Source organism: Epinephelus lanceolatus, chromosome 8 (assembly GCF_041903045.1).
Source record: "Epinephelus lanceolatus isolate andai-2023 chromosome 8, ASM4190304v1, whole genome shotgun sequence".
NCBI lineage: Eukaryota > Metazoa > Chordata > Actinopteri > Perciformes > Serranidae > Epinephelus > Epinephelus lanceolatus.
Window position 1 is genome coordinate 2,771,843 of NC_135741.1, and position 25,717 is coordinate 2,797,559.

General features: G+C 43.7%; 1 protein-coding gene across 1 annotated transcript in view; it reads right to left on the reverse strand.

The window, feature by feature from the left end:
- Positions 1 to 6,707: 6,707 nt before the first annotated feature.
- Positions 6,708 to 25,717, reverse strand: part of LOC117258602 (PDZ domain-containing protein 4-like) — a 76,973-nt gene continuing 57,963 nt past the window's right edge. The window contains exons 9-17 of the mRNA XM_033629641.2: positions 21,198 to 21,706; positions 19,984 to 20,170; positions 16,369 to 16,804; positions 14,536 to 14,962; positions 14,363 to 14,433; positions 13,888 to 14,234; positions 11,554 to 11,694; positions 10,994 to 11,106; positions 6,708 to 7,105 (exon numbers count right to left, since the gene is read on the reverse strand). Of these exons, the coding sequence (XP_033485532.2) occupies positions 6,862 to 7,105; positions 10,994 to 11,106; positions 11,554 to 11,694; positions 13,888 to 14,234; positions 14,363 to 14,433; positions 14,536 to 14,962; positions 16,369 to 16,804; positions 19,984 to 20,170; positions 21,198 to 21,706 (2,475 nt within the window). The 3' untranslated portion in view covers positions 6,708 to 6,861. The remainder of the gene's footprint in view (positions 7,106 to 10,993; positions 11,107 to 11,553; positions 11,695 to 13,887; positions 14,235 to 14,362; positions 14,434 to 14,535; positions 14,963 to 16,368; positions 16,805 to 19,983; positions 20,171 to 21,197; positions 21,707 to 25,717) is intronic.

Consider the following 25,717-nt stretch of genomic DNA (forward strand, 5'->3'; position numbering starts at 1 on the left):
GGCCTACTGTCCTTGTCCCAGTATACAAGCACAGGAGGGGAATCCATTTATTGAGCCAAGTATGTGCGACTCCTCTACGATAGGTGGAGATATGCCCCCTTTCAGTTTGTTAGGGCCGTCCCAATACCCCCCCTTAGGCCTAGCCCTACATTTGTGCGTTCCCGCGAGGGGTAGTGGTGTCCCAATTCCTTTATGTTTCCCAGTTGGAAATGTAGATGGCTCGCAGCTTCCCGTTTGAAATAGTTACGTATGCGTGAACGTAACTGATGCGGTGACGTAGTGAGTGGTGTCCTAATCCCTAGGAAAAGATTTCTATCCCTACCCCTCGTTGCTTCATTTTGAGGGCCAAGGGGTAGTGGGCAAGGGGAGGTATTGGGATTGGGCCTTAGTATTGGACCTTTTTCCTGTTGATCTTTTAAGTCACAGACCAAACAGTGGACAAACAAGTTAGCCGTGTATTTGAAAACTGTTTAACTGGAGATTTCATCATGTTGTTACCGACTTCTTCTCGACTTCCAGGTCAAAGGCCGGGGGGGAAACTGGGTCTGTTTGACTGTATTTATGACTCCCAGTCACATTATCTGGGTATGTTAGTCCCAATTTTAGAAATTCAATTTAGTACAATTTCAGTCAGACTAACATGTTTACATGTATTTTAAAAGTCCGGTAACACAATAAACTGTCTAATGTCATGTAAACATACTGACTGATGTGTTTTCAATAGTTTTTGGACAATAATGGAGTTCTATGGCACGGAGGAAGAAGATATATCAGGCTGCAGATACATAGTTGGTAGATACATTTACTGTTGTTTTACTGGTTTTTGATTTTCTTTTTTTCCACAGAATATCTCCAGACTTATCTGTTTGTCTGTCCTTCCTTTTATTTATCATCAGTCCCTCCTCTCATTTAGTGTGGATTGTTTTACACGTTTGATGCTTCTCATCTCTCATCATTATTCTCTGCTCTGACATCCGTTCCAGTTCCTTTTTCTTTCGAAACATTTTAGTTTCTATTCTCAACACTCCTTCCTCTTATTTTTTCCTAATAATACAGTCAGAGGGATCTCACGTTGACAGTTGAGCTTGACTGCAAAAAAATCTTTCACCCTTTTTGAAAATCACCAGTGACCTGTGGCACAAGGTTCATCTTGTGCACACATGGATTTGGAAATTAGATTTTTATACAACCTGTCACCTTGATTCTAATTTCTGATACATGAATTAGCCTCACTGGAATAGCTTAAAGATTAAAAACATAGAAAACATAATGACTAAAACTGACTGAAACATTTTGAATTTTCATCGACCTGAAGGACAAAAATGACTAAAATGTGCCTGATTAAAGTCCAGCTCAGCCCAAAGATTGTCGACGAGACCAAACCATCATAGAACGTTGCAGAGAAAAGTGTCAGCAATGTGAACTGGCCGGTCTGAGCTCGCCTCAAGCTGGCTGATGGTGTCACCTGACACTCAGCTGGTCAAAAGGCCGGCGGCTGGTTTTAAAGCACGTCACCTGTTTCAACAGCCAATCAGCTTGTAGTGAAGTCTGCTGGTCAAGTCAAAATGACCACAGATGGCGTGTTGGCTTGCTGCAGCAGGTGCTCCGTCCCCACAGAGCCCTCTGTTTCTGTCCTCACAGTGTGCCGGTGTCAGACGGTGGGTCGCTGCTGCTGCTGGCTGTATATGCTTATGCCTAGTTGTAGAAGTTGTTGAAGTACAGAGAGTTGTTGACTAGAGATGATACGCCGTCTCATGGCGGTCACTTCCTGTCAACGTTACAGATCAGAAGCACAGAGAGTCGCTGACTAGAGATGATACGCCGTCTCATGGCGGTCACTTCCTGTCAACGTTACAGATCAGAAGCACAGAGAGCTGTTGACTAGAGATGATACGCCGTCTCATGGCGGTCACTTCCTGTCAACGTTACAGATCAGAAGCACAGAGAGTTGTTGACTAGAGATGATACGCCGTCTCATGGCGGTCACTTCCTGTCAACGTTACAGATCAGAAGCACAGAGAGTTGTTGACTAGAGATGATACGCCGTCTCATGGCGGTCACTTCCTGTCAACGTTACAGATCAGAAGCACAGAGAGTCGCTGACTAGAGATGATACGCCGTCTCATGGCGGTCACTTCCTGTCAACGTTACAGATCAGAAGCACAGAGAGTTGTTGACTAGAGATGATACACCGTCTCATGGCGGTCACTTCCTGTCAACGTTACAGATCAGAAGCACAGAGAGTTGTTGACTAGAGATGATACGCCGTCTCATGGCGGTCACTTCCTGTCAACGTTACAGATCAGAAGCACAGAGAGTTGTTGACTAGAGATGATACACCTTCATCTAGTTGCAGCTTTTTACAGCGTCACAGTTGAGCACATTGACAGTAGTTGTCGGTTTTAACTCGTCTCGTCGTGACTCTTTGGTCTGAACTATGCTGAAGACTAAATCTAAAATAGCTGTGATCTCTCTTCATACATGGTGAGTGTTTGCAGATAGAGTAAATCTATTACATTTTTCTACAGGTAACATTCTTACATTCTGTAAAGCATATATGAATGTAAGTGTACCTCTTGATGATCACCATATAACATTTGCTCCTGCTCTCGCCTGCTTCCACACAGCCGGACATGAGCCGACACACTTCTTCTTTGACCCAAAGAAAGACCAGGAGACACCTCAATCATCTTGTTTCACGTCATTTTAATTAAATTTACTTCAATATTTTTGCACTTTCACTACTAAAAATGTCTGCACGAGGCTTTGTACACTACATCACTTTAGATTCAAGAATTATGGCCAATAATTCACAACGTTCAATACTTAATTCATGCATTTCATTAGTCAGTGTTAATATCTCATTTTACACAGGTCCAACACAACCATGGACACAACCAGCCTCCTCTGAAGCCCCGCCCACACTGTGAGCCATCCTGCTGCCAAGGAAACACCCCCAACAGAAACAAAATTTACTCGTCTTCGTATGAAAAATTTTATATGTAGTAAGATAATAAAAAAAAATCCTCTCACAGGAGCAGAACATAGTAAGAAATGAAATATAGGGGTCAGGAGTCCTCATACCCCTCAGGAGCCTCAAAGTATTCTGGGAGAATGATTTACAAATGATGCAGCTGTAAATTAAAAGGCAAGTGAGAAGTAAAACAACTCTCGAATCATCACAGATCAATGAGATCTGACTGTCAGATATAAAAGTGGGGAATTTTCCTTTAATGCAAACGGTTGAAAACTGAATGTTGGTCAATAGTACGATCTCCCACTCTGTGTATCAATAATACTTTATGACTGTTTTGTCCATATGTTTCTGCGCCAATGCATTCATTTCTGTACATTTACTGTTCTCAGAGAAAAAAATCGCTGAGATTCTGAGACATGAAGCGGAAAAAAAGATCACTTGACTTTCTCTGAGTCCTCTGATACATTTCTTTTTATACCAAAACAAAGTCCACAAAGTTCAAAAGTTCCTCTCACAAAGATTCTCATCATATCTACATATCCTGTGTCTGTGCTCCACGCACAGGTCACGCTGCAGTTAATGTGGAAATTTAACCAGAGGAGGCAGCGACGAGCACGCCGCCATTTTGTTACTTCAGCCAGAGTCACGCTTACCCCACCGCTGACTAGTGTTGTGGAGGTGTAACTGCAGAGTGACACAGACACACCACCGCACAAGTACAAATGCTCACAATGGCGTAGGATACGGTGTAGGCTCTGCATAGAGCTGACGCACAAGTATAAATCTGGACCAGTTAGGAACCGCTGCAGTATTCTGTCTGTCAGCTGTAGGCTGACTGATGTTCAGCTGAGCCTCTCACTGATCTCAGAGGTCACCGGACACTGAAATTTTTTCTGCCATATTCCCTCCAGTCTCTCCTATTTCCTCTCTGTTTGTTCATGAGCAATATTCATGATGTTCCATGGTTAGCACAAACTTCTGGTTCTTAACTCAGAGAGATGCATTTTTGCCTCAGTTTGTGCCGATTTGTGTTTATTTATGTCTTTCCGTAGCTTTTTCGCTGGCCATAAAAGGATAGTTAATATTTTTTGAAGTGGGGTTTGTATGGGGCACAAATCCATCTGTCAGCACCCGCACAGTTTGGAGAAGCAGACTGGTGTCTGACACCAATGATACGCTGTGTACTGCTGTGGATGGGGGCAGCTACAAGCTGTATTTTAGCTACCTAAAAGAATCAATATCAATTAAAGGTCAGTATGCGTTGGTAGCATAGTGGATAGTGCCGGCGCTAGGGCTGTCCTGAATACCATTTTTAAACATTCGGACCTTCGGCAGAATTCAGGGTTTTTTTCGGACCTAATTGTATTGCAGAGTTTTGCACAGCGGCGACCGGATCTTTGCTCTCAAACCACAAAAAAAAATGTGATGGCACAACAGTCTCCTTCAGTACATTATTCTATGCTTTCTTTTGATTTTCACATTGGCTAGTCATCCTGTTTAATTTGTCTTCTGATTAAATCGGAACAGTTGAAACAAGTTGTAGGAAGCCTCTGCAAGTAATTGGTTGCTGGCAGACACTCTGTGCTGCAATAAAATGGTTAATCAGCAGTGTCGTGCACTGTAGAGCCGATGCGCTGCTGGTTCTGCCGGCCTGAATAGAATATAATGTCTATAGCCTTACTGTTGTGTACAGCATTTATAGACTGAGCTGAGTAGTGATGCGCGGGTCGACCTGTAACCCGCGGGACCCACAAATGGACCTGCGGGTCGGGCAGCAGTGATCGTCTGTTAAATCAGTCTGTAAATGATATTTTGACATTATTGGCTATTACTGTCATGGCATCCGAAGGTTCTGATGCGTTGAGCAGGTGACAGTCCGCGGTTGTTTTCAAAACACACCTGTGTCACGCACTCCAAAAGAAACTTGTTGAAACTTTAAACAATAATTTATTGTACAAAACGGGGGAAACAAACGTTGACAAAAACGGTTCCATAATTCATATTAAATTAAAAAGATAACAAAAAAAATGCTACAAGTTAGAGGGAATAGTGATGAAGTGGTAAAACTCAAGCGTGCCGTGTGCACAAGCTCAGTTGGTAGGCGATACTATATTTTCACATTTTTAACAATGCAGTTTAAAACTACATTTACTAACAACAAAAAGACTACATTTAGCACCAAAAAATATGTAAAAAAAAAAAAAAAGTAAATAAAAAAACGCATATCGAATACCAAATTTTCATAACGAATACCTACCCATAGAAACAAATATTCGAATATCCGAATATCTGGGTACAGCCCTAGCCGGCACCCTATATACAGAGGTGATGCCTCGCTGCAGCTGTCATGGGTTCGACTCCAGCTTGCAACTATTTTTATGGTAGCTCAGTCCATAGGGACTTGGGTTGGGAACCGGAGGGCCGCCTATTCAAGTCCCTGTCCGGACCAAATATGGAGCGTGGACTGGTGGCTGGAGGTGCCACTTCACCTCCTGGGAACCACCTAGGTGTCCTTGAGCAAGGCACCATACCCCCCAACCACTCAGGGCACCTGTCCATGGGCAGCCCACTCTGACATCTCTCCACTTACTGCATGTATCGGTCCTGTTTGTGCATGTGTGTGTATTTCAGACCTGTGTGTTAATGACAACGGAGTGAAAATATTGAATGTCCCCTCGGGGGGATTAATAAAGTATATAAAAATAAAAAATAAAGTGTACGCTATATTGAGAGCATTTTCACCACTTTACCAGGAATTTTCGACAAGTAAGCTGTTAATGCTCTTGTCGAAGCCACCAGACTCCACTGACAAAAACAGCAATTCTAGCTTGCTGAATACGGGAGACGCTTGTCTATCCCCACTGACTAACTAGTTAGTTTATGTTACTGTATGACTCTGGTGATGCCAACGTCGCCAAAGTCACACAGTAACATGTACAAACTAAGTGGCTGAGGCAGCTGTAGATCCTTTGTTCAGTGATATTAAATCACTGTTTTTCTCAATGGAGTCTGGCTTTAAAGAGAGCTATATAACGGTGTCCTTTTCCAGGTGGAAATCACTGTCGGACATTCAGCCTGACTCTCCAAACTGGGGGCGTGTTGACTGACATCTGTTATGGATAAGTAGCCCAAACAACCGCAATTCAAAATATCTGAACTATATTTCTGCCTGAACACACCAGGACATGAAACCCGTCTCCTTCAGGTACAGAGAAGAGTCATTTGAAGAAGAACATTTTCTTGAGGTCCTAAAAGCAGCAGTGAACCAGAACAAACCGTTCCCTTCTTAAATGTGTCTTTACTGAGTTTGAAGAGACATATAACCTGGTGCTCTTTGTGTCAAAGAAGTTCAGTTCTCAGGATTCAGTCCAGTCCCATATGTTGGGCTGGACACTCGCACTTCTTTGGCTGCTTAACAGGCCATCCAGCATCCAGTCCCTATAACAGTTTTTTGTTCCCAGATTCAACCCTCAGGACAAGTAACCCAACTGTTCAGGTTTTCAGGGTCACTCCTGATTTCTTTTGAGGCTATTGCTGCTTGTTTGATGCCGAGTCCATCCTTTCAGAGTCATTGTCACTTTTCCACTTCAGCTGCCTCCTACTGCGTGTGGTCCTTATACTCCATCCTCGCGTTTCCTTTACTTGTATCTTCCCTTCGTCATCACGCTCACGATCAAAGACAGTTCAGGGAACAGTTTTTAGACATACATCAAAATGTTCCAGGTTATAAATCCCTCATCTTTATATGAAGTCTTCTCTGCTCTGTTAACACGTGTCTATCTTCCTTCCAGCCCAAAGACATCTGAAGCGTTGATCTCATAGTTTGAAGTTTGTATTGTCCATTTCTTTCTTCTTCTTCTTCTTCCTCCTCTCTTCTCCTCACATCACACCGTGGTCACAGAGAGCAGAGGGTTGTATATTTTCTTCCCGTCCGGCGACCTGGAGCCATGAGCCAGCAGCTCCTGGATGGTGATCCAGTTGTCAAGGATGCGGCGATTCCTCCTCTTCATGATCTTCTTCTGGCTCAGTAACAGGATGTTGTTGCTAGGGGAGTCCTGTCGAGGGTGAAGCTGGGCCGTCTGGGATGAACGGAGGTCTTCGGCTCCCCGGGTTGATGATGAAATGTCCCTGGATAGAAACCAAAGAACAAGACTGATTCAGGCCTCTTTTGTACATTTACTACACATTTCAAAGTATTCTGTTCAAAAAAGCCTTTTATTAATTTCCATATACTGTTTATTTTATATATGTCTCACATATGTCTTATCTTTATTTTGTTCTTTTATTTTTGAAGTTGCTGTACCTTAGTGCAACAGTGCAATCTTTAGTTGCCAACTTTGCTTATCTGTTTCAGTTATGGTATTTCATCTTTATTTTATTTATATTGTTTTTCTATTTTCTTAAAATTGCGTAATTTTATTTACTTGAATCCTGCATTGTTTTAAATGCAGGATCAACCATGTAAAGCACTTTGTAACTTTGTTTTGAAAAGTGCTTTATAAATAAGTTTATTTATTTTATTTATTTTTTTATTAATGAAATGTAAACAGTGTGTTATATATTTCACCCCCTGTACAGTTGCCATGAATGTTGAAATTAGCTGTTGAGACCCAAACTGTTTTTGTACCAGGCTGTAAAATGTTTATTTCTACTGTGAAGTTTGAACCAAAGTTTTTGGTACTTCTGTGTTTGCTTCATTTTTCAGCCCCGGAAGTTGCTGCTTGGTTTTGACTGATTCCTCCAGAGCTCTGAAAGATACGTTGTACAAACAAGGGCCGCGTTTCCCAGATCGCTCTTAGCTTAAGAAGATCTTTCACTAAGAAGGAGTTGTAAGATCGAGCTGACCCAGTCTTAACAGTCTTCTTAGCGTCCAAACACTCACAGATCCAACCGCGTCAGGCAAATTAATATTACACTAAGCAAGGAGATGTTAAAACAGTGCGCACCGAAATCCGGCGGAAGAAAAATAATAATAATGAGAAATATATTAACAAATATTTATGTCTTAGTTTTTCATTAGAATTATTAGAACACACTTACACACGAGCAGCAGGGAATTAGTGCGTTAGGTAGCAGCGCTGTGTGTGACTTATGTGCTGATGAAGTGGTGGGTGATCGATTTGCCTGACATCGATTGATTTAGTTTCAGCAGCGCGGTAGTGGACAGCTCCTGTTGAGAGCGTCTTAAAGAGCGATCCTAAGAAGGGCATTAAGAACTCATCTGGAAAACACTCTTATCTTAGCGACCCTTCTTAGCTAAGACGTTCTTAAAGGCCCAGTGTGTAAAATGGGTTGAAAACAGTGACATCAGTGGTCAAATTCTAGATTGCAGGGCTCACTCGCTCACCCCTCCTGTCAGGTAAATGACGGTGGCCTCGTAGGGACAAAAAGCCTTGTGCAGGCAGTTTTTCAGGAGTAGGTCTATCTAGCGACGAGGTGAATGTTTATTTAGAAATCTAAACCATGTTACGATATTGTAATGAATCCCTCACGAGCAGGAGACCAGAGGAGCGTTCGGGAAAAAGGCCCGTTTATTTGAGCACTCCAAAAACTCCGGTAACACTCCAGGGGGTAAAAGACTCCGTCCCAAACTCTGACTCTTCTGGCGTAATAGACACACTTCATACACACATACTCGTTTACCATTCTGAGTGGGCACCCCCTCCCCTCTCTGCTCCACCAATCTCCAGCCCGCACACTGACTGACAGTGTAGCCTGTAAACAGAGCTCAGCTGTTTATTTAGCATAGCAATATCTCCAGACTATAGTAGCTGCAATGGACGACTTTGAAGGCGATTTTGAAGAGTTTCTTGTAGCGGACACAGACCCAGAGCCATACCTGTTTGAGCCGGAGCATACAGATGAGGAACTCCATGTGTTTGATGCTGAGCGGGCGAGAAGAGAGGCTGAATGCACAGAATGGGATTCGGTGCTACTGCTGCCATCGTTGGGGAGATATATCATCAGGAGGAAAAGCGCCGCAGAGAGTGCATCACAAGGAGTGAAGTTGCGTCTTCTTTTCCTCGCAGATGACGGTTCGGGTTCATTCTCTCCTGTTGCGTGGTAAGTGTGGTCCATTCGCAAACTTTATAACTAAAAAAAACTTTACACTACTCTCTATCAACGAACTACTAACACTCTCTGCTGTTTCCTCCTCCTTCGTCCTTCCTCCCACTGTCTTCGTTGGTTCATTTATACACGCGAAACGCGTTCTCTGGCTGGCTGGATTGTCCGCTCGGGCTGCCGTACATACATGGTGGCGCAAGATGGCGATCTCTCTAAAGCAAGGCCCTTGATATACATATATATATAAAAGCATAATTATAAGGCTACGAAAACCAAACGAATTTTATTTTATAGCGATTATACACTTGTATAAACATATTAATGGGTAGAATATTCAGATTCAGATTCAGATTGACAATAAACCATGCCAAATATTACACACTGGCCCTTTAACTGTGCTCTTAAGTCTTAAGATCGCTCTTAACTGGGAAACGCAGCCACGATCTTGTACCATCATGTCTCCTTGTGTACATTAATCTTCTGTGTACACATTTTTTCTTTCAATTCTTCCAGGACTTCAAGGGTTTTATAGGTCTTATTTCAGTGTAAATTAATTGGTTTATATAGATATGTTTCTTTTTTTTTCATTGTTTCTTATAAACTATCCAGATGATGTGATTTCCGTTGGACTTGGGTTAAAGTATTTTTTGCAGCTTTTTGCACTTCTTTTTAAAGAAAATTAGATTCCTATGTTCCACTAAACCAACTCTTCAGCTCTACGCAGCTTTTATCTTCTTTTACTTTGTTGTTTTGGTTTTCTGCCTGCATGAACACTGTGTGGTTGAGGCTCATAACTCTCACAAAAAATAACTCTCACAAAAAAATCCTGCAAATGAATATAATCTCCTTCTTTCCAGGCGGCCATTTGTTTCCACTATTGTCTTCCTTTTAGAACAGAGTTACGTAATCGTCGCTTGATAATGCAGCTGTGAGCAAGGATTTCTTTCAGAGGTAGTTTGACTGCCTGATACACTCTGAGTCATCCAGTGAGCTTCAACCTCTCTGTGCAAAAAAAACCAACAAAAAATATTTTAAAAAACCAGCCTCAGTCTCGTGGGTTGATTTTCTAACAGCACAGCTTGTGAAAGTCTTTTCAGCAGCTTCAGGTTTTATCTGGCAGCCTCACATAAAAATGAATACTATTATTTTACTGACAACATGTTATTAAAGCACCATGTTACTCCTCATTTGGAGCCCAGCTCTTTAAGCCCTGCGCTCACAGGTGATGTAATGATGCTGATTAACTGACGTCTGTGATGCCTCAGTGTTCAGGTGTCAGAGTTTGACAACCACCAACAGACAAAACCTGCTTGTTCCAGAATTTGGGATTTCCATAAATTAACTCTGACTGATGGATTATTGGTTTGGATTAATGAAGAGTTTTGTTATCCGGATGTTTAATGAATTTTCACACTGCGTGGCGCCTCCAGCTGAGGAAGGTAAGAGGATTGTATTGTTGACATTAATCTTCACGTCATGGTGTGATAGTGAACACACACACACAGATGGGTAACTCTGAGCTCCTGAGTGACAAACCACAAAGAAAAATATTCAAAATTAATAAATATATTGTAAACAAGAAATGTCTCATCAACAAGACAAACACATTTTAACACTCCTATGCAGCCTGCAGCCCTGTGGGGGAAAGGCAGCACGTAGTATAACTAAGGATAACGGGAGGAAAAAGTTCACTGAGTTTCAGCCATGTTCCAGTTTTGTTCCAATGATACTGGAGCACAGAGCGAAAAGGGGCCGGACATAGAAAAGGCTGATTGCATCTCCGCTGGCCTCGCTTCCTTGGTGTCAGCAGGTCATTTAACACACTATGTACCACCACCACATTATTAAGAGCTCTTGGTCTTTTCATACATTTCTGTGAGATACACGACTCTTTCCTTCCCAGTGATCCTTTTCAAAATGTCTGGGTAAACTGGACTTGTTGTTCCCTACCTGTCTCCTCTGAGGTAGTCCAGGCGGCTCTGCATCATGTACTCTCTTCTTCGTCGGTACTCTCTGGCTCTCAGCAGCTGCTGCTTCCTCTCCTCTTTGCTCCAGTATCGGCCCTGGTGGAGCACAGGTTGTCACAGACGGTTGTCACAGTTTGTCACGAAATGTTAGTAATTGGTTAAGTAAAAAATAATAATGATAAAGTTTAATTATTATTATTGTAAATATGCTTTTTAAAAATGTTAAACGAGGAACCCAAATAGTGACAAATTCAGTTCCAAACAATATCAGAGGTGATTATTTAATATTAGAGACACAGAATAAACCTTTAGTTTGAGGTCTTTTCATTTCACTGGTAATTATCAGTGGTCAGTTCGTCATAACTGTTGCGATCGGCAGGAGGAGCGGACGAGAACAAGACATTCTCATCCCATCTTGTCAAATCCCGCTGCTTTGTCACTGGGCCTACATGTCACACTGTGACCTGATAGGTACCCTCGTGCATCAGTTTTGGACATTCAGGGACAACGTGTCAATTCATGCGTTTACTGTGCATACTCCACCTGTTTCATCTCACTGGCAGCGTCGTCATCTGTCGTCATGCCGCTGCGCTCCTCTCTGATCTTCATGGCTCGGGCCTTCAGGAGACGATCCCTGACCGGCCGCTTGGCCACGTAACGAGTTCCGTCGCTCCGGATCTTTACCTGAACACAAAGAGGACAAATCAGTTGCCTCTTGTGCAAAGTCATGGAGGAAATGACTAAAACAGACAGTTATGTTTCCTTTCACAGAGAAAAATAAATATGAATTTGTCAAACAATATGGAGGCAACTGTGTTTAATCACTAAGCAGATTTAAAAGGGAATGCTTTTCCTTTTGTTGTCATCTTACTATATAATGATGAAACTCTGTGTGTCTGTTCCACGTTTTTCTCCTCACTGACTTAGTCAATCCATGTGAAATTTGGCACAGTGGTAGAGGGTCATGGGAGGATGTGAATGAAGCAATATTACATCAATTGGCCAAAGGGGGGCGCTATAGCAACCCACTGAAATGTCAAACTTTGAATGGGCATATCTCATGCCCCGTATGTCGTAGAGACATGAAACATTGCACAGAGATGCCTCTCCTCATGAGGAACACATTTGCCTCAAGAACCCATAACGTCCACTTATATAGATTTTCCACCATTTTGAATTTTTTGAAAAACACTTCAAATGGATCTCTTCCTAGGAAGTTTGAGCGATCTGCATGAAACTGGGTGAACATAATCTAGGGACCAATATCTAAAGTTCCCTCTTGGCAAAAGTTGGAAAACTAAAACTGAGCTTCTATAAGGCAATGAATATTGCGGAGGGCGTGGCTCATCACATAAAGGTGTATAACATCTCAAGGGTTTCACCCATCACCACGCAACTTTGTAGGCATATGACCACACATAATCTGAGGGGACCCCTCCATTATTGACCCCATCAAACAAAATGGGGGCGCTAGAGAGCTCATTTCTTATCTAGGCCTAACCGCCATATGGATTTTTACTAAACTTGGTAGATATGTAGAACAGGACGCCTCAAGGTGACTGGAGAAATTTAACTCTAATTGGCAACTGGGTGGCGCTATAACAACAGAAACATGCTTCAAAATGCGACCGATCGCTGTGGCTCCCCCTGTGGACCAATGTTGGTGTTGTTTTCTAATGTTTGGTATGACTAAGTCATGGTATGGTATGCTGTACATAATCACGGAAACTGTCAGTGTGTCATTCTGTCAGTCAGTCATTCTGTCTGTCCCACGTTTTTCTACTCACTGACGTGGTCAATCTATGTGAAACTGCACATAGGCATTGAGGACTAGCATAGGTAGAAGGTGACAAAGCTACCAGTGGGTATGGAGTAGTATATATAATATTGCAATGTCAGATGTTCATATTAAATGTGGCTCAAGTTTCAAATAAAAAGGTAAACGTAGGTAAAAACAACCTCAGACTTCACACTGTTTTGAATACTCTGTCTCCAACATTTTTTTTCTACTTCAGCAACAAGCTGACGTCGCCTCATTCTAGATTTCTTAATATGGTCCTCTGCTCCAGGCATGTTACTGCAAATGTTTACATTATACACTGCTACATATAGCTACATGCTAACGTCAGGGAAACATGTGAAACTGGTTTCTGCTATTTTGAATTTCTCACAGATTTTGGATCATATTCGTGCTGGAACATGTCTGCTGTTGTTTAGCTTTTACTGGTGATTTTTCACTGTAGAAAACGCCTCTAATCTCTGGTACAGTTATTCCTCAGCTGCAAGTACTCTGCTAACTTACATGTAGCTAAGTGCTAATGTCGGGGAAACATGTAATCGTGGTTGCTGATGTCGTTAATTTCTCCCACATTTTGCATCATATTCCTGCTGGAACATGTCTGGTTGTGTTTTGAAATTTTTATTAGTGATTATTCACAGTAGAAAAGGCTGCTTGCCATTTCCCAGCTGAAACGAACGGTGCAGAGAAGCCAAGATTCAGAAGACTTGAAGAAGCTGGCAAATGAGAGCAGACTTTAATGGAAGGGGGGCTTAAACAGACAGGCGATAAAATGGAACAGAGGATGAATACAGGTGTTTCAGCTCAGACAGTAAGAGGACAATAAAGTGTTTTTTCAACATTAAAGCATGTAAATATATATTTTGGGTTTCTGCCGGAACACCAATGAACCTAAAAATAAACACATAGGTTTGACCAGTGGTCCACACAAAGTTTTGTCCAGCTGATTTGAGGATTTCATTTTAGCAGGAGCCAATTTCATTTATCATTATGGTTAGTAAAAAGCAGGAGGGTGACTGTCTATCAGAGCCGGTCCTCTTAATGAGAACACAAAGAGAGAACATCATCACACCATTTACCTTCCACTCCATGCGTTGTGGTGACGCAGTTGGTGATGAGTGTGTCAGCCCGAGTGGTAACGCGAGTCCTAACCGTGAGGCGCCTGTATGGTGGTCCTCCAGACCACAGGGGGCGCTGTTCACACTCCTGGGGCTGGCTGGGCCACTGCTGCCCGTGCCCATCCCCCTCTCCTCGCCCTCGGCCCTCGCTCTGTCTCTCACTCGATCCAGTGGGTCCACCAGGCCCTCAGAGGGCAGCGCCATGCAGCTCTGGTAGCGCTCTAATGGTTTGTTGTTGCTGTGGTGTCTTCTGGTGAAATAAGGACTGGACTCCGCACTTCCACCTCCGGGCCTGTCGGTGGCGCCACCTGCAACAATAACACAGCAACATTAGCATTTGTTAGCAAACTCATAAGGTTAGGATGCAAGTGATTTGCTGATTAACATTACATCGCCTAATGTTGACGCTGTGGAGAACAGTTAAATTGTTGTTTACCTGCTCTGGAGCCCCGCCCTCCATCAGCCACACCCCTTCTTGAAGAAGACCCCACCTCTCTGGTCAGAGACCTGATAATGGCGATAAATCCAGCATAATATCCAATATTATTTATGCAGTTTTACAAAGTTTAAATTCACAAAATGTGTTAAAATCAAAATGATGAGGGAGACCTGAACTTGGAGGGCGTAGAGGGGGTGGAGCTTGACCCATGTGCGACGTTGCCATTGGCTGTTTCGTACTTCCTGTAAGTGCTCGGGGAGAAAGAGCAGCTGAGGTTCGAGTGGCGCCTCTCTCTGTCTCGGTCCCGCCCGTGACGCCGCGGGGTGAGGGGGGAGTTCAGAGGGGGGAGGCGAGCGAGAGGTAATAGAGGAGGTGGAGACATCAGCCGTCTTCCTCCTTCATCTTCCTCTTCCTGGAGAGGAGGGATCTGCTCGGTGCTAACCAATGGCGTGCTCCGGCAGCTCTCCCCCCCGGTGTTGTAGGCGCTGGTGCTGTCTTTGTCGTCGGATCGTTCTCGCTCCGGCAGCTCATTGATAGCCGATAACTCGTGACGATGAGGGTCATTATCATCGTCATCCTCGTTGTCATTATCCACACCTAAAAGTAAAGAATTTTTGTTTTTAAGTTCCAAGTTTAAAGAGGAACTGCAAAGGAACAACGACACGCACATTTCACTCACTTAACATCTGGAGACAGGCTCTCCTTTGGTAATGACTTTTGCTGAAACTAATTTTGGTCTCATCAGTTTGGTGAACAGAGTGACCTTTCGCGTTTTCACATTGGCCACCATAGTTAGCAGCCCCTCAACGAGAGCGTTGGATTTAAAAAAAAAAAAAAATTACGTGAAACTGCTTTATTCAGGGTTATTACGGGTTTAAATCATCTGGTCTGTTTGTTTTGGAGAGGAAAACACCTCTGAGGATAATTCTGCTCCCAGTTAAAACCTCTTGACCGTCTGGATTAGAAATAAAGTGAGCACATATTTGCAGGTGCAATCGGCCCAACCAGACCAACCAGTTCTCACAGAACGTTGCGTATGACATCCTACAAATTTGTGCCCCACAAATGACGTTACTTTGTAACATACAGTTACGTAATTATGTTAAGTTATCAAGGTTAGGTTGAGGCAATAAAAGTTTATCAAGGTTAGGTATAGGTGATAATAGTTATGGAGGTTAGGTTTAGGGAAAGAAACATGATGAGGACGTACCTTACAATGACTTAAGGTTCACACGGATCTGAACATGTGACTCCAGGGAAAAGTCTCTGGTGAAAGTCTGTGGTTTTGTGACCCATCCACTGCCCCAACCTGCCTCCCTACAAGCACTAGGGACTGCTTCCTTGTTAACTGCCATCAGCGCATTGATCACATGTTTGAAGCCTTTCAAAATACGCAGGATTTGTACAAATTTCTGTGCATTGCTTTTCTTAGGGAAACGTACGAGAAAATTTGTGAGAACAGCCTGAGCAGATATACCAAACAGCGTTGCAGAAACACTGATTTGTAACATAAAACTGCTTTATCTAGTGTTTTCACCATAATAAATCACCTGGTCTGTTTGTTTTGAAGAGGAAGTAAAAACCTCCTGAACAACGAACACTGAAGGAATTTTAACCAGGAGAAGTTTCAGCTGGTTGAAATCTCATTTCTCATCATCTCATTGGTAGATGCCACTAAATCCCCCTAAATCTTACACAGTGGCCCTTTATGGCAATAAAAGAACAATTAAGTTAATCTGTACAAAAAAAGGGGGCAAAAATGACCAGCTGCGGTTTTACAGGGGGTGTAACGTGGCGGACTGTCTGCAGGCCCAGAGCAGTGACCATCTGGAGTCTCTGCCGTAACTTGTTTAAATTATTCCTTCAAGTCATAAGTTGGAATAAAGTGGAATTTCTAATTTGTTTTTTCTCCTTCAAATGCTCCCATCATACAACAGAACAGACAGGATGTCAGATTTGGGAATTTCTTTAACACGTTCCTGTTTAGTTGTTGTCATGGTTACCTGCTTCAGGAGGGCCTGGTCGCCCCGCTCCGGCTGCCACCGTCTCCTCCTCCATCATCCAGGCTTTCAGACACCTCTCTCTGAGCTGCTGCATCTTCTGCGCTCGGAGAATGTTGCGGCACTTGAACTCCAGGTGGCGTAACTCCTCCTCGATCAGCGCCATCTCGTGCTCGCTTAAAGTCGCACTGCAGTTCACGTCCACCGCAGACGAAGAAGAAGCTTCCTCCTCTCCTCCCCTCTCTGCCTCTTCTCTCTCCTCCTGGTCCTTCACCTCTGCTTCAGTGTCTTTACACGCCGCTTCTCTTTGCTGTTTTTCGTTACGTTTCTCGTACTGGCACTTGATCTCCAGCAGCTCCTGGTATCGCTGGCACTCTTCCTCCGTCAGGCCCGGCATCATCATCGCCAGTGGGGGCTGGTAGTGATGGTGGTGGTAGTGCTGCAGATCAAAAGTCAGGTGTTAGCAGCACACAAATAGTCTCCTGGGCAAAAGTTTGGTGTTTGTTTGAGCCACCCATCCACTACTCTGACTTCCCATCGTATATGGACTTTCTCACTCTTTATACTAGTTATGGGGTCGTAACATTAACCACTGCCCATCACGTGAGGTTGTTGAACCAGGGAATTTGTGTGTTCTAATTGACTTTGCATCAGCCCTGTTTCTGTGGTGATGGCACGTTAAAGTGTCACCGTCATGTAAGGTGACCCGGGTCGGTCATTGGATGAATTTCTGAGACCAGATTGGCTGTACTTTGTGTTTGGTGCTAATTAACCAATGTCAGCATGCTAACATGTTAAAGTAAGATGGAGAACATGGTAAATATTATAAATGCCCAATGTCAGCATGCTAGCATTGTCATTATGAATATGTTAGCATGCTGATGGTAGCATTAATCTCAGTAGGGCACAGCCTCATGACTGTAGGATCTTAGTCTTCTTTAATATCTGATACAAATAAAGTCCAAATCTCTTAAAGAAAAGAGCAAGACTGTTAAAAACAGTCTCTGAATATCAACTGTGCTGAATGTTGGATGACAGGGAAAGTGTGCCTTAAAAGGGATCTTCACCCTGACGGCAGGTAAAATGTTTTTATCTCTTTTTATCCAGCAGCAGTAAAGACAGAGGAAGCACTGGTCACAGCTCCTGTTGCTATGAGACGACTGACAGCTCGACTGAAATGCACCACTCTAAATAATAGCGTAAAGGGTTTTCTCAGTGCTGAAGCACATGAGCGCACACAGAACATCCCCAACATCCATCGGAGCCATTTGGGTCATTTCAGTTGTTAAAAGAATAAGTCGAGCTGTATTCTGTGTTTTTGGTCTCGTCAACAAATCCTATGAAAACCCTCAAGACCATCGATGTGTTAGTTTGTCTCTCAATACTTCCTCACCTCCTACCCTGCCTGTGCTGGTCAGCCCCAAGCCCATCGGTTCCAACTGAGGACGACAAAGTTTATTCACCAAAAACAGATCATTACTGTAGTTTTAAGAAATGTAGCAAACGAGGGGTAGTGGGTCTGAAACTAGCCCTTCAGAGCGAGGGATTTCAGATGCTGACTTGCCAGCGAGGGGTAGATGTCGCCATGGCTACCACCGAGCAAGAGACGGGGAAAAAAGTTCATACACAGCTAACGTTACCATCGTCAGGTTGCTTGTTAGCTAGCTAGCTAGCTTGCATTATCTGGCGTCTGTCATCTGTCCTGTTCTGCAAAATTGTCGGACTTTTCACATTACGATAACACGCCAGCTAGTATAACTATGCTGCCTCGTAATGTTAGCTGGCTAGCTAGCTAGCAGAAGTCCCCTGTTGTCTGTCGTTCATCAAACGAAGCATGATGAATGTGGCAAACGCAATCGGTAGGATGAACTCAACTGGAGACTCCACTGTAGATGCCAGTTGGAAATGTAGATGGCTCGCAGCTTCCTGTTTGAAATAGTTACGTATGCATGTACGTAACCGACGCGGTGACGTAGTGAGTGGTGTCCCAATTCCTAGGAAAAGATTTCTACCCCTACCCCTCGTTGCTTCATTTTGAGGGCCAAGGGTAGTGGGCAAGGGGAGGTATTGGGATTAGGCCTTAGTGCTCTAGTGAGTATTTGTGTCAGGTGTATGTGGGAGTCAAAGTAATCTACAGCGTGTGTGTTCATGGTAATGAAGGAACATGTCACCTGGAGCAACAGTGTGTCTCACTGATGGTTTTTTTGGACAAAAATGGAGCCTTATGGCACAGAGGAAGAGGATACATTGTTGGTCTGGCTGTTTAATGGAATTTGATAACAATAGGTAAGGTTGCTGTCAGCCCTAGAGTGGTCTCCTCTGGTCTGAATCAGGGACTCATGTTGTTCCAAAGTTGTATAATTACCTAGAGTTGGTTCGTGTTCTCACGGCAGCATTTACAAGAGGACCAGATCAAATGCCTTGTGTGAGAAAGCTGCTCTTGATTGGTCAGAATTTCCATGTGGGAAAAATCCAGGAAGTAAAGCAAACGTTGAAGAAGAGTACACTTGCAAGATAAATGTGACACTTTCTAATGTCACAATGGAGGGACAACTACGCAGGTTGATTTTAGCGCTGCTCATCGTGGACTATATTGCTGTCATTGTTCATTTTAGTCAAACCATACAGTTTGAAAACGAGGCGCAGCTCCAACTAGAAAACAATGTTTTGATGCATTGGATGTGCTGAATGTGCATATTAAGGCAGTACAGGAGGAGGTGCACATTAATAATCCTCCAGGACTGTAACATGCTCATGTTTAACCCAAACAATGTGTCATGTGACTGCAGTTGCTTCACATCCAGGTCGGAACACCTTCTCACCACAAACCAACCGCACCAGAGTTCCTTTGGAACCGGACTGAGACCACCTCTTCAAGAAGGTCTCAGTCCAGTTGTTTTGCTGTGTTCACACCTGCCCAAACAAACCGCACTGAGGGGGCAAACGAACTTGAGTTTGATTGAACCGAACCAAACAGAGCAGGTGTGAAAGCAGCCTAAAATAGAGAATATCATCAGACTCACTTTTTTAACTAGACAACGTGCGGCTCTGGAGCCACATGCAGCTCTCCAGTGACTCCCTGTGGCTTAAAAAAATTTACATAGAATGAAAAATTTTTGTTTTATTTTTAACATTTTAATTTTCATTTACTGTTTTTGTGGGCCTAAAGTGATTACATTCTCCAGTAGTAAAAATGTGTAGCCTTTACACCAAATAAAATAATGCTTTAATATTTTGTTGAGTAAAATGTGCGTCGTAGGTATACAGCCTGGCACCTTTTCCTCTAATAGCGGTGGCTCATCTTGAATCTCATTAGCTCGGCGAGCTGTGGATTCTGAATCTGAAACAGGAACAGTCATGGCGGAATATAGCAAATTTAAAAGTGCTTGGACAGATGTGTTTGCTTTCAGCACCAGAGCTGTAAAGGTAAAGAGCTAAATAGTCTTAAATAGCCCACTACAGAGTGACCATGGAGACAATGCTAACCACTGTACCACCGTGCCGCCATGACCTTCATTGTAAGGCTCAAATATGATTGTTTTTTTCTATGGCCATAAATGGCTCTGTTGATAGTACAGGTTGCTGACCCCTGCTTCAACAAGACTCATGTTGATATACCTTGTGGTGATGATGGTGGTGGGGGCTATACGCTGCTCCTCCTGCTCCTCCCGCAGCTGCCCAGTCCAGGCCAGGGAGGGAGTCGGAGCTGAGTTGGAGGTCTCGCAGATGCAGGAAAGGAGGGGTGGTGTCTCCTCTGCCGTGTCCGGGGCTGGGGCCGAGGCCGGGGCTGGGTCTGGGACTGGGTCTGGGTACAGGAAACAGGAGGGGTGTGCTGTATTATTACATACTAATCTGAAAGATCTTCTCAGTATAGTTGTGTTACTATCCTCATGGCTGAAGTCAGTCAGATATTTTGCTCCTGTCATGATGAAAATTTGGCAAAATACCAGTTTTGGTTATTTTTGCTTTCGATAGGCTGACAGCCATTAATTAGCTGGTTAATTTAAAAAAAAAGTAAAAAAAAAAAAAAGACTTAAATTACAAGAGGCCTTTCCTTTTAGTCCAGCGCTCCGCTGACTCAGCGAGCTTTAAGGCTGCATTTCAAAGTTCTGCCTAATTTAGAATTGGTCAAATGCTTTGTGATGTAAATTTTATGCCTTTTATTTTATGTTTCTGTCGACACAGACACTGAGTGCAGGTCAGAGTCATAAGCCATGTTTCCATCAGCCTGTTTAGATGCACATCTAGAAGTATCGCATCGGAAAATTATGATGGAAACGCCAAAATTCGAATTAAAACCTCCAGATTCGCACAAACTAAAATACGCTCGCTTTAGCCGGGTTTTTCGAAATCGGTAATGCATTTACAAGCTGGTTGCCAACCACCAGAAAACGTAGAAGAAGAAGAATGCGAGACTTATTTTGTTTCCGGTTCTGCGGAAAACTCGCACAAGTTCATAGTTTTCACCAAAGTCCGTACATTTAATGGAAACACACAGGATTTGTATTTCTTTTAATACGCATTTCCCAATGATTCGAATCACTTTTGGATGGAAACATAGCTACTGTGGATTTGAAACTATTGTCTTCATGGTGACCACAGTGACTCTGTGTCTATGTCTGCAACATAGTACGCCATCTCTGAGTGACAATCATCAAAAGTGCGCTTAACCATAAGTCCGGCTTTGCGGCGTCCGAGCTGCTAACTTCCGGGTCATTGTTTCTCTAACATGAGTGGCTCTTTGGGCCCACTATCACCACGTGTTGGATGTAACTATTCCACCGTTTGGCCACTGCGAAAATGGGCCCCACTTCTTGGGGTCCTGGTCCTACCTGGGGCTGGGTCCCGCTCTGAACTTCCTGGTGCTGCCTGGTGTGTTGGTGGTGTTGGTGTTACAGGCACTGGTCTGATCACCCAGCAGGTCGTGCTCAGACGACTCCTCGTAGCGGGTGCTGTCGTCTGTCCGGCCCACTCCGCTGTCCAGCTCCTGGCTGTTAGACAGCAGAGGAGCCAGGCTCAGCAGAGGAGGGAGGGGCACAGGGGGGTCTCTGTCCTCCTTCTCTCCTCTTTCTCCTTCCTCCCCATCCTCATCCTCCTCCTCCTCCTCCTCCACATCCACATCATCCCCAGGACCTTCTCCACCTCCTGCTCCCCCCGGGCAGGCCAGGCCGCCTCCTCCTCCTCCTCCTCCTCCTCCTCCTCCTCCTCCCCGGCAGAGGCGATAATAGCCAGAGGGCTGGGTGGAAGGGAGGGAGCAGGAGGAGGCTCGTGGGTTTGGGTGGAAGCCTCCTCCCTCCAGAGTCAGCTCCATGTCCTCCTCCGGACCATCAGGGTTGTCATTCTGGAGGACACAGAGAAAATGAATTTGAAAATTATAAAAAATAATTCATTCGTCAAATGATTTGGTTTGTAAATGGCTGAAATTATGTAAACAGACTTTTTTGGTAACAAAAACAACAGCAACACTTAAAGTATAGACAACAACTTCATTACAAGACCAATGCGTGTCAGCTTGTGGCCTTCATCATCATGACCCTGATGGCGTCTCGGTGAGATGACTGCCAAGACCAGCAAATGCAACTTTTAGCGTCACACTGGGACGATAGATGCACCCACCAGACCACAGCGTTTCTCCCAGTCCCACCCCACTGTGCTTTGACTTGCTAATGCTGACCCTAACCATGACCCCTTTGCCCTAACCACCTCTGACCTCATCGTGACAATCAGAGTATACAATGTCTCTGCGTGTGCGTCACAGAGATTACGCTCCAGTTTTTGGATCAATCCTGCGCCTCAGGAGATCCCAAGCTGGGTAACTGTCCTGTTGTTTCACTTACCTGCTCATCCTGTGTTCTTCTAAGAGCTGCTTCAGAGGCAAATACAAACTGTCCTTTTTGTCAGTGGTGCTGCACCTGGGTCCAACCCACGCCCACTATAGGCTCTCAATAGACCATTTGTGCTGGCACATTGGCCACTGTAGTTTAAGGATAGACCGATACATCGGTCGGCCGATATATCGGGCTGATATTTGAGTTTTTTACTTGTATCGGCATCGGCTGATACGCGCGTGGGTTCGCAGATTTATTTTTCCCTGGCATGATTTACAGACAGGCATCCACGGGCAGCTCTGTGTTGCTGGAAGACCCTGCAGCGCACATGCAGTGAATCCTACTGTGTACAGTAGTTGTTGTTTTATTTATGCTTCAGCTTAAATATTTGTTTATTTTATAAAGACATTACTGGAAGATTTAAGAGCACTGAACTCTTTTTTTTATTTCAATGTATAATAATAATAATAATAATAATATTCTACCTGTTCTACCTCAACTTTCCATCTTGTTTTAGTATTTTTTACTGTTCAATAAATGTTTCTTATTTTAAACTTGAGACCTGTAATATTTGTTATCATTGTGTCATTTTTTTGATGTAAACTGAGGGAGCAAAAGCAGTATCGGCCCCAGATATCGGCTCAAGAAAATCGGCAGTCCATAATCGGTCATCGGCTAAGGGTGATGGAAAAAAATCTGTATCAGCATCGGCCCTAAAAAATCCATATCGGTCTATCCCTACTGTAGTTCCACAACACGCTTGGCACACGGGAGAAGTTTCAGTTCTGCAACATCACCAATAGATGCCACTAAATCCTGCACACAAGACCTTTAACCACAGCTTTGTCACATCCTCACTCTGACCTCATCACATATCAAGGTTTGGTCATGGACCCAGGAGCACCTTACACATCATATCTTGACGTGCAAGGTACCCTGGGTGTGTTGGTTGTTGACGTTCTGGGACGCCGTGTCAACTTCAGCCTGTTACATGCATTGTCTGTTTTCAAAATATTAATTGTTTATTGTGTATTTTATATAACTTTATTTTTTAATTTTAGCATCCACTCCCCCTCTCCCTCCAGAGAGCCTTTGCTCTTTGGTTCAGGCTGCATTTGTAAATAAGAATTTGTTCTTAATTGCTTGCCTGGGTAAATAAAGGTTAAATAAATAAAATAAATAAAAATACACTTCTGTTTTCACAGGGAATGTACAGTTTGCATACAGTCTCTTTCAAAATAAAAGCACTACGTCCGTACAACATTGTGAATTGATGTTTTTTTCCTTCAACAACAAACACACATGGTTACGTTTATCCAACACATGCATGTGGTTGGGTTTAGAAAACGACCAGGGTTTGGCTTTACAGTCACACAGGAAGTGAACAGCGGGGTGAAAGTCAGTGGTTGCTGGACCCATCCACCACCCCTCCCACCCGCCCTACTCTGACTTTTGGCACCTTAACTTTTGTTGTTGTCCGACCACATGTCCCCCTGATGCCGCCAGGTACCTTTAAACAACAAGGGCTGCCAGCCGCGTATCATGCCGACACGAAAGGACAGCTTTTTTCTCGTCTGTGTCTTACGCCGGAAGTCAGTGACCAAGCGCTGATCTTCGACAACAACAAGGATGGAATGCGAAGGTCTATCCGGTCGAAGTGGGATGCAGAGGTTTTGTGGCTTCTTCCACCATCAGGCTGCTGAAAGACCTTGGTATCCATGGACAGGCTCTGCAGCAGACAATTAGATCAGTCTCTGAAGCGGCCAAAAGAAGCAGCCAGTGGATGTGGATCAAGCGGAAGGACCCTTGCTGGGCTCAAAGAACACCAACATGACCCGCTCAGCTGGCCGCCTTTGATGAGGGTGTCTAGTGTTGAAAGGCTGAAACACTCCCTGATTCAAAGTGTACACTACTGACGATGTGTCCCAAAAATTTAGATCCTTCCCTGTCAGAGAGGCTCCTCCAATGCCACTCTCAACATCAAGACAAACATCACGTGAGTGCATACCATCTATTGGCACACTTAACAGGGGGATCTTAACTTAACATCAGGTCCCGTGTTTTTATGATTCCAGTGACTTCAGAGCTAGACAGGGTTGAACTTAAATATAAAGATAAAAAACATCTGCTACATATGAAACTTACAAATCAAATCAAATCACCTTTAATTATATGGCACTTTTCATACGACAGTAACACAAAGTGCCTCACAGAGGTTAAAAACAACAAAGAACCAAAACAGAAAACAAAAAAGAAAAGAGAAAACCCAACCCTCCCACCCCACATAGAGATACATAAGTATACACATACTAGCTATCACTAAAGAGACATGGCCGAGCACCGAGACCCGAGGCAAGGAGAAAGCCACCTCTGGGGGCCGTCCACACCGAGAGAGCCCAAGGTCCATGGCCACAGGGAGCGCTGCCGTAGAGATCACCCCGACCCAGGCAGACATGAGGCTCCACACCGAAGTGCAGTGCCCTTTAGCCACCCAGGTCAGAGCGGTCTCCCGACGGCACCCCCATCGGGAGACCAGGAACAACCCTCAGTGTGGCAGGCCCCCATGAGGAAACACTGGAGCTAAAAACTGAGGGACTAAAACAGTAGGATAGGATAAAAGGTATAAAAAGAACCAAATAAACAAAAAGCTATTTAGCTCATAAAATTGAGTTAGTAGCTAGGTAGGAATGATGTAAAACAGAGACATAAAATGCATCAAAACTAAAACCTATAGGCTAACTAAAATAACAAAAGATAAAGGTTAAATGAGGTAAGAAAGTAAAAAGAGGAAGGGTAAGAGCATTTTATAAAAAAAAGAGCAAAAAACAAATAGATAAATCCGTTAAAAGCCTGATAAAAGGAATTTAAAATAGATAAAGAGATCAGTTAAAAGCCTGATTAAAAAGATGAGTCTTGAGCCTCTTTTTAAAAACATCAACAGTCTCTGCAGCCCTGAGGTTCTCCGGCAGACTGTTCCACAATTGGGGGCCATAATAATTAAATGCCGCCTCCCCGTGTGTTTTAGTCCTAACTTGTGGTACGGTTAAAAGGCCGGTGCCGGAGGACCTCAGGGTCCGCAAGGGTTGATATGGTAAAAGCAGGTCAGATAAATAAGATGGCCCAAGACCGTTAAGACATTTAAAAACTAATAAAAGAACCTTAAAATCGATCCTGAAGCGCACGGGGAGCCAATGCAGCGATTTTAAAACTGGTGTAATGTGCTCCCGCCCTCTGGTCCTCGTCAGCACTCGTGCAGCTGAATTCTGTAATAATTGTAGATTTGAGATACTCTTTTTGGGAAGACCAGAGAGCAGGGCATTACAATAATCTAACCTACAGGAGATAAAAGCATGCATCAGCACCTCCGTGCTGGCCTGAGAGAGAAATATTCTTAAGGTGGTAGAAACCTGCCTTTGTTATGTTTTTAATATGTGGAATTAAACAGAGCTCAGAGTCAAAAATCACACCCAGATTTTTTACAGATTGTGTTGGTTTCAAATCCTGTAGTTTTGGTAAAAGTTTCT